Raw genomic sequence first — 15,699 nt, forward strand, 5'->3', positions numbered from 1 at the left:
AGCGACCGCATAACTCAAGGTGGCCAGCCTGAGGACGGATGCCATGTTGGTGCAATTGACCGGTAGGAATGGGGCAAAGAAAAAAAAAAAAGAGGTCAGATTTAAATCCTTAGGGGGGAAGGGGGGGGGGGGGGGGGCTAATGTATATGGGTTGTTGCGGACGAGCCGCTTCTTAACCTGCAAGGTGCGGCGTCTTAGGTGCCGGAACCGGTTATCGAACTGCCCAGTGAGGCTTCAGCTGAGACGAGGTACCCACCTCTATATGCCTCTATATGGGATGATGAGACCCTAGGATTACTTAGGTGAGACCCTCGGGATGATTCGTGCTACATCATATTGGGGCGCAGCTCTCATATTATAAGAAGCAAGTAAGCAAGCCATTATCACAAAAGTATTCTACATAGGGATAACCTACCTTTGTTAGCATATGTAGGTACTTACCTAGGTATGTGTATGTTGACTTCCGTTCTTTCATCCAAATGCACCAATCGGTCAGGGGTAGTATCGCCGAAGGTTCAATGTTTGCTTTGCTGGTTGAAGACGGGACGGAGCCTTGTTCTAAAAAGGACGCATCTCGCAATAACATTGAATACACCTAACTATCTGTAATGTAATGTAATGTACTGCGGTCTGCCGCAGAAGGTGTGTGAAAGATACGTCAATCTAAGACAAAGACTTGATGAGAATGTTCCGATTCTCGCTTCTCCTCCTTCCGTTTGGCAACAGGATACATCATGCCCTATTCTTATCCGCACAAGCCTACAGGGTCCCTAGCTGATCGAAAAAGGATATTGTGGGATGGGTAGATCTGCACAACGTACCTAATATCTGCGGCACAGAACCCCAAGACATGCCATTCAGCCGAAGACTTCATTATGCGGCTAGATCGGACTGGGAAAACTCTGGCCACCTTATGTATTCTACCACTAGCTGGCATGCAGGTAATATATGCATTGGAGTGTAGGTGATGTATCAGTGTGTGTGTATGCTGCTTGGAGAGGTACATACTTGGTGGTGCAACAGAGTGCAACATTACATACATGATGATACATGTACTTGCCATATCAGTGCAGGTTGCAATATATCTTCCAGAAAGAGATATCTTGTCGAACCCCGCAAAGGCGAAGGATTGTAGTGCAAGATCTGCCGACAATCATTTCTCAGAATAACCTTAGAGTGGCCATAGTGGCCATAGTGACCATACAGTCCATACCATGTTTGGCCACCCTTGGAGTAAACTGGTCTCACCTAATCAACTTGAGAACTTATTACGGTCCGTGCTTTCGGGACCGAAGTGCAACTTATTGCGAGATGTCAGGACATTAGTTGGCTTTGCCAGCTGGCCATGCTGATGGGTAGTTGCATTCCAGTTGTAGGTAGAGCAGTTTGCTTACAGGTCAGTGAAAGGGGGTTAATGTTGATGGTGCCATGGTGGAGATGATATAATAGGCAGCTATCCATTCTCAACTGTTTACCCTTGTTACATCTGTTAGTGGGCGTTCTAGCTTCAGCTGTATCATGCTTTTTGACTTGTAGCAGTAGCACTAATAACATAGCTGTCCTAAAAGTTGATGATCACTAAGTTAATGTAGCAGTCCAGAGTCCAGACTCCAGGGCCCAGGCAGCGATATAAAGTTCCCCAGGTGATGTACTAGGTTAAGTAAGTACCTACGGGCCACTACAGGATCAGCTAATGTAGTGGAGTTATTGAATTGATCTAGTGATGAGCGCAACCTAAAAATAGAAATCCAGCAAACATGTTCGTTGTAAGAGTACTGACAGTACTGTACTGTGAAAGATTCAATATTTCGACTTCATTTAATTTTCAATTCTTCGACTCAAATAAAGGATAGTAGCATGAGGGCAATCTCAACAAAGAGGAATATCCCAAAGTGACACCAATGACCCTGGTATATCATCAGCCAACGTTACAATAACTCTCCGTCTTAATTTCCACCAGTTTCTCGACAAAGTCGACCTCGCACTCTTTCTTCTCTTTCCCCTCCCTCTCTTTATCAGAGATCAAAGAATGTTCAAAGATTGCAAACCCCGAACCACGTGCAGGATCTCATCCTAACCTAGCAATTTTCTACCTGACTCACACTGAAACCCTTACCGGCCAAGCCTTACACACCCGCCAATATGATCTATCATAGACATTCCACTCCCGGTGAATCTTGCACATCTTCACGTGGGCACCTAGGTAAAGATAATGTGCCTAGGTACTTACCTATATATCAATCCGTAATTACACTGCCTGACACCACTGAAAGATTATAGCAATTGCGTCGTCTAATGGCTATATAGCGCAACAGGGGTTTCAAGTTCACGGCGCATGCTTCTCCATTACTAAGGAGATCATGCATTTATCGTCTCGGCGAATCTTACAGCATGGGCCGAGAGTCCCAGTTCATGGGGAGCTAAACCATCTACAACGTGTTCTACACCGAGGTAAGACATGCATAATAGAATGTAGATATAGTCACGTGCACCACGTGCTTTCGTAGGCATATTCACATATTATTATATCTGTCAATCTCCCTATATACTAGTAGTATTTTACCATCATCTCTCTCTCCATCTCCCTAATACCGTACACAGGTGCCATACCGCCTGCCTGCAGCTTCAGTACCTACCCACGTCATATCTGACGCCAGCCCTACCTTGGTAGTTTTAAACTCCAAATGCCAACGTCAATGCCACCCAAGCGGCTTACAGCTCGGTAACCTAAAGGGATTATGCTAGGTATGGGTTACAGCCAAGCCTCAGCGGCGGTGCTTCATTCGCTCATCATATTTCAAATTCTAGTGTATGCCTACTACAGTTCATCTGGGTATGAAGCCCCTCTTATCCGCGGGAGCCTCATCGGCTAGATCTTCCAAAGCCTCGTGAGAGCAATTGCACGTTAGGATGACGTGTGAGGGTAGATAGATATGTAGGTAGGTAGGTAGACATGTCTGGCCCATCCAGTAAGAATAGGAGTTTGCAGATATCAATAGTACCTATGTACACCGTTACCATTTCCCCCGGCTCGTTCAGTCCGTCGCCATCGCCAGTTTAAGCCGCGATTGCTGTGTTTACCGCAAGATTTGTCAATACAGATGACATGGGCCAGTTCCCACGTCCTATTCCATAAAGGTAACCGGTTCAAAGTATGCTAGGTATGCCTTAACGCCTGACTTGTCATAACTTCCACCCCGAACAGCACGGTGTTAGTAGGCAGTTACGTGATCCACCCACCTAACTACTCGCCTGCAACATCCATTTCCACCACCCATTCTCATATGCTTGACGGCCGCCTCGAGTACAAAAGCTTGCTATCGTAGCTCCTCTATATCACCGCTTCCGCGCCGTGGTGTACCATCATTCACCTGATTATTGCGAGATGTCAGGCATGATCTTCTTCAAAAAGGGAGTATTCACCAAGGGGAGGGTTTCCAGAACCGTACCTGCATGGTTTAACACCCAGACAAGGTTAGTTACTAGATTACCTAGGCACCTAGTCTTCCTTGCTTACTTCGATCCTCCGTGTCTAGGACCGCTCTTACAGTGTACCTAGTTATACTCAGTTTAGCATCTCCATAAGGGGCGACCTCTTGTCACAACTCCATAGTCACAGCCGGATTCACTAGATTTAGCCCCCTAGCTGTGACCTGTGGATTCTTATCAACGTAGGTACCATCTAACCTTTTCTCCTTTTTTTTTTCCGATGTTGTTAATTTTCTCCTATTTCTTGCGATATCCGAAATGCCATAGGTAGGCCTCTTGTATTTATGTGACCCAAGCTATGATAGATAAATATTGAAGAGCAGAAACACTCGATATATTGCATTTGGCACTGCCTAGGTACCTAGTAGTACCTCAGCAAAATCTCTGGTAAACCTGTAGGATAGGTATGTCTGCATCCAAATGTGTTAGTGTGCGGCAAGGGCTATCACGTGATCCCAACAACCTACATTTTTTTTTTCTTTCCATTCATCAACGAGATATTCACTAGCAATATATACTGAAGGTCATTCACCCTTCACATAAGAAATCTAGATGTCTATTTTGGTTATATCGAATTTCATGCAAACTTTACAGCTTCTCAAAGTATCACACACACCACTGCAGCAGACACTTCACAAATAAGAGTGCTAGGTATATATAAGTGTACCTATAGGTATTCAGATCGTCGACCAAATCTAAATAAAGGAGTGTGGTCTCTCATATACCGTGAGACAACAGCCATGATAGTAATAAAAAAAAATTCCCTTTTGCAAGCCCCCCTATCCTCTCTTCTCATGGTTTACCCAAATCCCCCCCGTACTAGATAAGCCAGCTCTCAAGCTTCGGCTCACCAGCCCCCAACAGAGCGCGATGTCCGATGTATATATATTCTAGGTATGCTTGTAAATTGCCTAGCAGTCCAGGCACGTGCAGTCGCTGTGGTGCGTAGGTAACATTTGTCAGCTCAATCAACATCTTAAAGGGAGAGAGTAGAAGGGGGGGGGGGGGGGGGGGGGGGTTAAGGGGTTTGCTCAAAAAAAAAAACCAAACCTACCCATTGACGCATATCCCAGCATTGTTTCCGGGGCAGTTGCAGTCCACGAGGTGGGAGCACGGGTTCGGGGGCTTGCAGGCCGTGCGGGGGAACACCTCGACGTGGCCGGCGGGCTTGTTGTCGAGGGGGGTGGCCATGGCGGCGGCAGTGATGAGGGAGAGGAGGGCGAAGGTGGCTTGGAAGCGCATCTTGATGGTTTTGTTGGTGGATAGGTTAGGTAGGTGGTTTGTTGTTTGTTAAGAGGGAGGACGAGGTTACTCAGGAGAGACTGTTGAGTGATGATGATGATGTGGAATGGCTTGTTGATGTTTTAGATCTGAACTGGGAGGACGAGGCCGTCTTCTTATATACACTTTTCTGTCTCCATCGACGGCTTCAGGAGAGGCTGTGTCACTGTGGTGCGGATAGCTCAGCCCGTAGCATAAAATCATCAATATCCCATCAAAACCAGCGTGATAGCCGCGGTGAGTGGACTGTTGAACGAGATGTTGGCCTGCGGTATGTGACGTGTGGCATGCGGATTGCTCTTGCTTACTAGGTACGCTTCGTCGTATCGAGAGCCTATATGACTAAATAGCCCCTACACATGACAACATCTCATAGTCTTCAGTCACTGCTAGGGCTGAGATCAATTCCACGTATTTCCACTTGGTGTGTACTGAGTGGAATCGATTCAACTCACTAAGATTCCACGGGGCCCACTTCTGAAGCGATCGTGGAGTTGGTGTGCAGGTAATAACGTGTGTTAAATGCGGACACGAGCTACTCCAGATACAGTACACGGCTACTGTTCATGCTTAGGTATACGAGAACTGTCAGTAAACATCGATGATAGGTAAGGCTGAAAGAGTGGGGTCTATGTAGTTAAGGAACTAAACTATCATGAGATTCACCCACTAGGTTACCAACCTTGTAGAGGCCTGAGGTCTTCTGTACCCAGTATGTACTGGGCCCATAGTCCCTAACATTGGTTCCTAAGCTATAAGTCCCTGGTTCCACACATTTACTTGGAAAGATCCTCGCTGTTGAACACACTTTGTCATATGTAGCTGATGATAAGGTTCATAGTACCTTCACCAGTACGTCAAAGACAATTTAGTACCTATGTTATCACCAAAACACCAAAAGTTATCACGAAATGATACTTCAAGTTATATGAATCGCCTCGACTTTCCGAGGAAATAGTCAGATCTCTACTTCAAATGAATTCAATTACATCAATTACATCAATTACACTATAATATCTTCTAGATGTACGTAACTTCTTCAGGGGGTGGTTGTCAAGGTTTGCCCAGGGGCTAGTAGAGGCAGAGGAGTGTAGACTGACTTTACCAGGGGGGCTACAAGTAGGTATATTTACTAGGTAGCCTCCATAGTCTCCACGGCGCTATCAGATATCCCCGCGGAACAACGACCCTATTCTACATCATCCAGGTCCCGCCTCGTGGCAGTATCTACTTCCGGACTCCAACCCATCTAAATCCACATAAAGGGGGTCGTCGAATCGACCCAACCTTAACTAACATAAGCTTAGTCACCGCCAAGACCACCACCTACCTGTCCAAATACAACCGGCACATCACCAATCTGACGGGACGTCATAATAAGCACACGGCACTGATCGTATCGGTCGATTGGCTTCTTAGCGACCAGTGGCAAGAAAGAAAGAAAGAAAGCTTCACGAAAGATCGCCCTTGTCGCGGTACGGAGTAGTTATCAAAAGATCGGCATCGGCGCGGGCGGGGTCCACGCCGCATGCGGCACAGCACAGCGCTTGAGCTGGGAGAACGTATGCAGTTAGTAAGAGATGCTTCATCGAACCACCAAAAGACCGTGTTGAATAAGAGAATCAATGCTGCCATAAGTTGCATGTATTTTATCATCACCTACTACAGTGATAATACCTATAGATTAGTATGTTTGATGTGCCCCTTATTGCAACATAGAATAGAACCTCACCCAAGGTTACTTCCATCCAACCTCCCGTATTCCGACTCCACCGTTCTTCAGCCCTAATCTCGAATCTCAAACAAATTCTCCGAGACTGCCAGACTAACAGCCCTAGCAGATGCATAGCCTGCCCAGCTAGGTATATGATAACCCTCTCTAGTACTGTGCTGGCAACGTTTCTTACAACTCCATGTGGCCGTGCTGCCCAATTACCCCGAAACACATCCATAGGCCAAATCCTAATCTAGCTGCTCGGGTCTTTTGCATTCATGGATACGTGTAGTGTCGATCGTCTCTAGCAACTCATATACCTAAACCACAGATGTGAGGACGAGTGGTGTAGCAATACGACAGTAGTTATGCTTGTGAGAACATGAACTCAGTTGCTTGCTTACCTAGTGAGTACTTGACTCGATAGATGAGCATTATACATCAATGTATCCAATGCACAAGAATAGATCAACACATACATACCTACTTCACTGTACAACCTATCCATGTCACTTGATTGCAAGCCGGAGAATGATTAATACACATGTTTCTGCTCTTGGGTATCAACAAGTCACCAGCCACCGTTGCCGTTGTCTTCGTTCCCGAAAAGACCTAATCCGCTATGTTCAAGGTTCAGGTCTGGCAAAGTTGTTAGGCTTATAACTAGGAAGATGAACAACGCTGTGAGGATATAGAAAGAAACTAACCAACAAAACCAGCCCCGAAAAGACCACTAAATCCGAGTTGGTCTGCAGGCTCCATATTGTCCCTTATCCTAGTTTCTTCAGAGCGAGGCTTATCCGTCGAAGCCACTGGATCTAGGATATTATTTGTTAATAAGGGATGGGCTTGAAAGTGGAATGCCCTCTCTTGGTCGAGAGGATAGCTTTGTGTATCGATCAACCTCATTTCTTGATCAGACTGGAAAGCAGTATTAGGACCATTGGTCTCTGTCTCTAACAGTGGCGTGCTTTGGGTTGCCGCGTTGATAGCATCCCTCAAAATCCCCATCAGTTCATCTTGTAGAGGAGCAAGTCGTGGTTGGTGATTCAGAAGCCCACCAAATATTTCCTCGATCCGAGAAAACACCGCTGGATAAGCTTGGGTATGCGCATGCTGTTCCTCATAGTCTGTTCATGTTTAGAGTCAGTATAACTGCATCGGGAGAGGTGCCGAACGTGAATGTTGTGTTCAATAGCTCAGTCAAGAAATGGTCATAACTCACAGGGCGTTGTAGGTCTTGTTACTCCTGGAAATAGAGCATCCCAAGCAAGGAACCATCGGTCTGCATCTGACATCTCAACCTGATTTCCGCGGTGTTTCTTCAAGGCTACTTGCACATCGTCCCATGATGACAGGGACATGCTACCCACTTTCTCGAATGGCAATTGGTCGCACCTTGGGTCTTGCGCTAAATGGGCCTGGAGTTGTCCTGGCTTGTCGAAAGTTTGTCCACATCGGGGACATTGATGGCGAAGGTGAACACGTTCTAAGTGGCGTCTTTTATTAGATTAGCATATGTAAAAGTATGGACTGATTTGTACAACAGACTTATAGTGATTGAGACTTTCAAATCCAGGGCCAGCACAAGATTTGTATTGTGTTGCAGTCCTTCCTCTGGTGTTCCTCGGACTGTACATATCCTTATCATATATGTTGTATCCACAGGCAAATCTCTTGCAGACGGGTGGTGTTGAAGGTCGATGAACTACAAGAACACCTTCGTCCTGACCGTTATTGGTAACATCGTCCTTATTTCCAGGGACTCTTTTCTGAGCCGAGCCGAGCCGTTGCTCACTACTACCGCGTTTTCGCTTTCGTGGGACTGGATTTTCACCATATCCACTTGACTGATTCGGGATTTGAGATCCATTGGAACCCGAGTGTCGAGTTTTACCATATCTATAAAACCAACCCCGGCGGTCCGGTGGGAGCCTATGTAAGTAATTGATAATATTATCTGCTAATTGAGTGTCGTATGAGAAGACTTGTCTGATTGTATAGTGCAAGCTTTCCAAAGGATCATCGTATTCCTCTTCCTCTTCCTCTTCCTCGTCCTCAGATGATGTATCTGTTGATGCATCAAGATCAACCGAATCAGGGTCATTGAGCTTGTGATTCGGCATTGGTGTATCTTGAGAGACTCTTGAGCTGGGGGTCAGCATGAGTGTCCTAGATAGTGAGTGTAATAGAAAGCTCACAATGAAGACCCGGAAATCGTGGAGCTTTCTATAAGGCTGGGACATGGAAGCTCATGTATCAATGAGACGCTAGGATAGCCAAAAGACTATATCGATTAGCAGGGAACGTTATCCGGGAAAAGGGAGTTTAATGATTACCTTGCGTTTGAGAGAAATTCCATCTAAACAGTTGGTAACATCGTTGATTATGTTTTGTATCTTGAATATGTGGTCCGCCTCCTTTCTTGCCAAGAGGGCAAAAGTATTCCCGTCATCCTCTCTTAAATAAACTTCGATGGATAAAAATCTTTTATGCGACTTCGTCAAGCATTTCTCGTGGAGGACTTGAGAGCCCGGTGGCACTCTACTGTAGCTGTAATTCGAAATGGAAGTCTGTCGCCGTACCGACATTGTAGCGGGGCGCGAGCTTGATATCATAGTATACTGATATACTTGGATGTGCAATATGACCCTTTCGGATTACTAAGGAAAGTTTTCATATGAGCAAACTTGGAGAGAAGTTTGGGTCAATCCAAACAAGGCTATTTAGGTCTTTCGAGTCCCTCCCAAGTTCGCAAATGCGCAGATCAATAAACGACGAGATTCAACTGCGCATTTGCGCCAGTCCAGTAGCACCTTGCATTAGTAATTGTCATGTCGTGTAATTACCAGGTACCTACCTACATACCTACCTGACCTAGTAGGTTTAATGTTAGGTATATGTCTAGTAAACGCCAATAGAAATTCCCAAAAGAGCCTATCAACAGATGTCCTGATATGTCAAGAGCCAATTATCGTGATATGTTAATTAGATACCTACGTACATATGCAGCTTTAGTTGAAGATTTACTTGGCGACTTCCATGTGTTTTCAAGGACTATGCACTCAATGACAATATAATAGGATATTGAATAGAATTGGCATTTAAGAGGGAAGAGTTCCAAGGTTATGTAGGAATAACAAGCACTTGAGGCTGGTCAGTACTGAGTAAATAAATCGATCTAGGAAAGGACATCGGAGGTGCATCCCTAACCTACCTAGTAGGTACATACATGTATATACTATGTACCTACTGAGGAGATTAAGGGACTTCAACACGAATGCACTCCAGATGTCCTTTATGTACCCTAAGTATGCACCAGCTGTCCCTGCCAGTTACAGAAACCCATCATAGTCAACTCTAATTTGATTCAAACTTCAAAGTTGTAGCACGTTAACTGTTCCTTCAATACATCCACATGTACCCGGACATATCAATGAGGAAGGAGTGGTGGGCCATGGAGCCTTCTAGCAATTACAATAACTTATAAGTACCTATCTCAATCAGGGACATAACGTCCTCCCATCGATTGAAGGGAACATTGAGCCTTGAAGCAAGAAAGCAAAGCCGCGCCTTCCATAGACATATCGTACCTGCCGACAATTGAAGTTTATATCTGACAAGAGTGTCATGTCATTCGATTGGCCGCAGGTGCGGTGCAGTCAGTCCCTGACAAACAAAGGCCACTACCTCATTGTAGCCCTGTGTCCCTGTGTGTGTTCCCTTTATATTTGCCAATTATCCCATCTCTTGCAACCAGCTCCCCCCCAAGCGAAGTAGGCACAAAGAAAAGAAAAGAAAAATGGCCGCACTAGAGAAATGGTTAACTCGTCGGCCTTCTATTGCTGAGATCAATAAGCCGAAGATTCTGGGTTCGAGTCCCAGGTGCGGTTGTTTAATTTTTTTAATATGCTTTTATTTTCACGTTTACTTCTTCTTTTTGCCTTCATGCCGTCTTTGACTCTTTGCTTGTTGGTTCGACCATTTCCACAGCCAGCCCCTTTAATATTGACATATGTATATGTAGGTATGTACCTGCATATAGTAAACCTCCTTGTTCCACGACATTCAAATGATATCAAGTACCTAGTAAGTAGTCAGATTATCTTGCATATTGATATCACCACAGCAGCTCCCCACAAGTCTACGTAGATGTCGAATGAGTAGACATGATGTCTGCTCAGCTGTTGCGTATGACTAAGAATTGTGCATGGCAGTCTGTCAACTGTTAATTGGTCTGGTAATGGGAGGTCTGTTGTCTATAATTATTGTCCTGCCTATACTACTTAGGTGAACAGACTTATACACTCTTGCTTGCCAAATCTCCCCTGGCATCTTCAAGATCAAACCTGGAGACTTGCTTGATAAAGCCGACAATCTACTAACATACCTACTTAGGTAGGTAGATACCTATCACATGAAATTCCATCCATCCATTCAACACTCCTATCCAACAATACCGCCGTGTAGCCCCTATCTCAACCTATACACAACAAGAGCCGTCGTCATCCTATCCTTATCCAAACCGACCTAGTACCCATGTGGACACCCACCACGATAAGCAACCAAGCAACCAAGCAAACCAAGAGGCCAAGCTAATCAAGCACCCTCCCAGGCGCTAGCGACGAAGCTAGTACCTTATAGATCCAACCCATCTGGCCAACCCACGATATTGTAACTATGGATTGTACCCTAACCAAGATCGATAGATCCCTTATTAATAGGGCCGGCGTGGGAACGGTACCTAGATCCATCCCTCCATCCATCTGCCCGCCCAATCAACCAATCTTCGCGGTCCAACGAATAGAACGGGCTCCCCCTCAACGACAAGAAACGTGCGAGATTGTGATGGCTTCGTGCCAACAACCTACCCTACCCAGCCAGCCATACTTTCCATTGCCGCCTTGACAACGAAGCATCGGTATCTAATATCTATACGCGTAAAAGCGTCGTGTGCGGTGGATATGGAGTTCGGGTGATCGTAATTTCAAGCGTACCGAGACGGTCGTGTGGTACCTACAATAAGCAGGCCCAATAACCAAGAAAACCGGTATTTCGCCAGGAGATCAACGGACCGAAAGAGCGAAGATATTTGCAGTTTGCCTTGCCTTTAGTGCTTATTAATCCCTCCCCCGTCGGCGTGGGGACTTGCGCGCGCGCGCGCGACATGATCATGGCCATGATGGGGGGATCCTCACTTTCGCGAATTGGATGTGGGAACAAAATCCGCAGCGCAGCACCTATCCGCTCCTAGTCCGTCCGTTGCCTGGGGTTGGTGGTTACGAGCTTGAGTGAGGCGGCTCCCCGAAATGCCGACATGTGGAGGAGGAGGTTTGCTGCGGAGGTACAATACATACATACCTACATGCCTAGTACCCAGCCATGAATGAATATGTGAGTAGGTAGGGAAATGAAATGGATATGTGGATGATGCATAACATCGAGACAGAATCGACTATATGCCGACAGCATTTTTGCATTTTGGCGCAGCATCGCACATTGGCATCTGTCATGATCGATCCACTGCGGCAAAAAAGGTTGTGTGTCTCATGTAGTGTCGTGTAAGGTGAGCTCAACGAGCCTCACTAACCTACCTACCTAGGTACCTTACCCGTGAAAAAGTTGGGTAGGCCGGCAGGCTGGCAGGTTGGTGATACATACCTACCTACCTACATACATAGGATATTTTTTTAGGCATGGATGTGAGCGAGAGTGTACATACCTATGTATGCAAGACGCATTCGAAAATATCTACCCGCATTGCAGATTATTCAAACTTTCGATATCTTTCCATCATCCTCTTCTTTCCCTGCTGGCGTACCCAATGAAACTCGTTTCCGGAAATAATAATGAAACCCTACCCATCTGTGACGCAGTTTGTTTTTTTTTTCTTCAAAAACGTCAATTGTTTTCAAAAGGCCATCCCAAAAAAAACAAACCCCAGCAGAGAGGGACAGACAGGGAGACGATCAATCACCGTTTCCAGGTCCTGGGGGGAGGTAAAAACCGGCGATCCAGGACCAAAAAAAAGGCGGAAAAAAGGCAAAAGCTTGCGCAGACCGACGGGTCTGCATCAGAGCGCAGCGCATCACATCACTTTACGGACATGGAAAGAGTAAAAAAAGAAAATCAAGACCAAAAAAAAAAACCTCTTTTCTCCAAATGAAAAGAAACAAATCAAGGGTAGGCCGCACCGGGGAACTAGGGGTTTGGGTGTCACGACATATGCGGACGCCACATATCTCCAATGGGCCATTCTCCAAAGTCTGGAAAGGAGCAGGCCCTTCGCAGGAGGTAATGATGGTTGCTGTATGCAGTGTGTATGTAGCAAGGATAGCTAGCTAGCTACATAGCTAGGCAGTCAGGCAGGGAGGACGGGTTGCGACATCGTAACCTCGTGGGCTACCCGTTACTGGGTCGAACGGCTACTTGCACGTACGTACCTATCAATGGTATGGTAAGATATGTACAATACATACCTACCGACATACCAACACTAGTACCGGTATATGTATAAGGTAGGTAGGTAGGTATCATATGCAAGGCGGGAGTGCGGGATATTACCATGATATGCCCCATGCGACGGAATGATGTAACTTCCTACCTACCTACTGCTAGTAGTACCTTGGTAATTACTTATAATAAGTGCAATGTGCGTGCGCGCGCGTGTGTGTGCACGCATTGAACCGTTCTCCGGTAATCCAAGGTTGTTTGTGCCCGCTGTCGGAGTTAAATACAGCCTTATTAAGGTAAATAACCCTCATCCACCCCCCTTTTGAGGAAAGAAAGAAGCTTGACCCCCGTGTTGTGGCGGCTGACGACAGCGAAGAGTTGCATGATGGCAGGGCTGGCAAAAACTTGGACGCGCCTGTATGGGCGATAACCCCGGACGTGTTTGCTTGACCCCCGTGCGCGATCATCGGGGGAATAGATAGTAGACCCAGATCGCGGGAACCGCACTTGCCGCCGGAGCGCCGCTCACCCAGAAGAATCTGAGTGCTAGGAGTAGAAGAAGACGATGTTGCATTGATCGCGAATACGGGCTTCTAGTCCCGTTGGAGGAATGCAGTATGCCGCACGACGTAGACGGTATGTACTGTAAAGAAGGGTGTAGGGAAGAGAAAAATTGACTGGAATTGCCTGGTCGACCATTGAGCTCCCATTTTCATCCCCTGCTGGTAACACTATTCAACGGTCCCTGATTGGTGAATTGGATGGGATAGGAAACATCAATGGATACCTATACTTCATGTACCATTGGTTCAGTACCACTGAGAAGCAGAGCTGAAGTCGGAGCTTTGATTTGATACACCCTTTCATGGGCTCGAAACTCTTTCAGCTGGCTGATCTTGTCAACTTACGGTGCCCTAGGAGCCTCCAGTTGGTACCCACCGGGATGATTCATGGATATTGGATTGGATGTCTTCTGCGGTCCCTTTCCGTGGGCAATAAATATATCGGTATAGCCTGGAAAGTATTCCGTAAAGAGGGAATGCATGTTTGATTGGCATATGCAAGTCCGGCTTTAGAGAAAACCGGCGACACTGTTTACCCAATTATCGCCTTTGGAGTCAAATGTGGTAATCTTTATAGCCAACCAAAGTTGGTGCCGGGACTTTTTTTTATCTGGTATGTAGGAACAATACTGATGGATATCGTGGAGATGGCTTCGTAATACCAAACCAACTGGTACTGAATGCTTTTTCTTCATAGGGATAATCGGGCACATCTAATGCCCAGGAAGGTAGCTGATCGTACTAGATCAACGGCAAAAGGCAGCTGCATCACGTCGTGCTATCACAACCAGACTTCTGGGACGCAGAGGGAATGGGGGACCCAAGGACTCGGGCCGCATGACATGAGTCGACAATCATTGAAAAAAAAACCCACCGAAACATTAACCAGAGAAAAGTGAGGCGTGGTACTAGATATCCTCTACGCCTCGATATCTTACCCAAACCACCTCCCTCTAGATCGTTCCAATGAGAATGATGGCGAGAATGCCGGAAAAGGGTCCCCTGCATGGGAGCTCCCGCAGAAACACGAGGCTTCAAATACCCTAGATTAGCAGCTTGGTACCCTAACATACCTAGTACCTAGTAGCATACCGGGTACGCTTTTATTACATGTACAGACGGACATGATTGCAAGGTAGATACTAGATACATCTAGTTACTGTAAACGTGACGGCATTTGTTCGTCACTGTGACCAGTACCTAAGCTTGACTAACCCGTTAGCGTAAATCAGGAAACATTCATGTAATCCACCATGGTTCCCCAATGACGGACAGACCTAAACGGATTTCACAGCCCCCTTAAGATAAGTATTGTCTTCAGGGGCTATTGTAGTCGTAATCGGTTGTCTTGTTTGTTCACGTTCACGTTCGTTCATGCGGAAAGCCGTGAGAAGCTCTGCAAAATAATAGCTAGGTCTCAGAATAATTGATTTCGAACCGCGATTACACGATATGTTCCTCTATGTCTTAGATGCGCAGTGCAATACTGTGAACGGTTTTTGTCGCTGGCGATCTGTTGTGCTACCAACGTGATGTATTCGGATTGTCAGGTACGAAGCTACCCCTGTCAGTTTATACCGCGCCCAGTTCCGCGATCCCTCTGGATATTATAGAATATACGAATCGATATTGGAGGCTGTTCGAAAACCCGAAGTAGAGGTAACTGGACCAAACCAAAATAATAAGCAACTAATACGCCAAGTCCTAAATATGAGAGGAGGATCGCGAATATATGGACCATGTACTAGGTAAATAATGATTGTCGTGGAACCAATCAGAGTGACGCAACCTAAAAATGACATAGTCTGAATATAGAATATGGCCCTCTTGGTGTTGGCCTTTCCCAATTTCTACATGGAAATGATAACCGATCATCCGGGGTACTGGTACATGCTGTGGAGGGTTATGCAGGGTTGTAAATAGAGATTGAAGGGATGATTGCCATTTGTTGCTTGCAAAGTCACGGCGGCAGGTTGGCCTCGTTTTCAGCTCAATCTCAGGCCCCGAGCCTCAAGTGCTGCGGTTTATCTGGTCGAATCGTTTTTTTGTGCCGCCCCCATGCATACAAGTTGCTTTTCAACCTAGACAGCTCGGCTGTGGCGTTCGCAAGTGGATAAGATGAGCTCGACATGTACCGAAATAGTAGTTGATTATCATTGCAGGACTAGGAAGTTTGACATCCATGGATTGTAAGCTCGA

General features: G+C 46.1%; 2 protein-coding genes and 1 non-coding gene across 3 annotated transcripts; 1 reads left to right on the forward strand and 2 right to left on the reverse strand.

The window, feature by feature from the left end:
- Nucleotides 1-4,400: 4,400 nt before the first annotated feature.
- GGS25DRAFT_521424 (uncharacterized protein) lies at nt 4,401-4,731 on the reverse strand (the record flags this gene model as incomplete). Its single annotated transcript, XM_049264061.1, has 2 exons — nt 4,401-4,425; nt 4,544-4,731. 2 exons carry the CDS (start codon nt 4,729-4,731, stop codon nt 4,401-4,403), a joined length of 213 nt encoding a protein of 70 aa, XP_049116394.1.
- Nucleotides 4,732-6,888: 2,157 nt separating this feature from the next.
- Nucleotides 6,889-9,747, reverse strand: GGS25DRAFT_266757 (uncharacterized protein). Its single transcript, XM_049257352.1, has 6 exons — nt 8,824-9,747; nt 8,686-8,771; nt 8,036-8,629; nt 7,710-7,984; nt 7,192-7,614; nt 6,889-7,123 (listed from the first exon to the last, which is right to left on the reverse strand). Exons 1-6 carry the CDS (start codon nt 9,100-9,102, stop codon nt 7,056-7,058), a joined length of 1,725 nt encoding a protein of 574 aa, XP_049116395.1. The 5' UTR covers nt 9,103-9,747; the 3' UTR covers nt 6,889-7,055.
- Nucleotides 9,748-10,289: 542 nt separating this feature from the next.
- On the forward strand, nt 10,290-10,377 carry GGS25DRAFT_t58. The gene has a single exon. It is a non-coding gene; the product is annotated as a tRNA-Arg (tRNA).
- Nucleotides 10,378-15,699: the final 5,322 nt, after the last annotated feature.

Source organism: Hypoxylon fragiforme (assembly GCF_022984875.1).
Source record: "Hypoxylon fragiforme strain CBS 206.31 chromosome Unknown GGS25scaffold_5, whole genome shotgun sequence".
NCBI lineage: Eukaryota > Fungi > Ascomycota > Sordariomycetes > Xylariales > Hypoxylaceae > Hypoxylon > Hypoxylon fragiforme.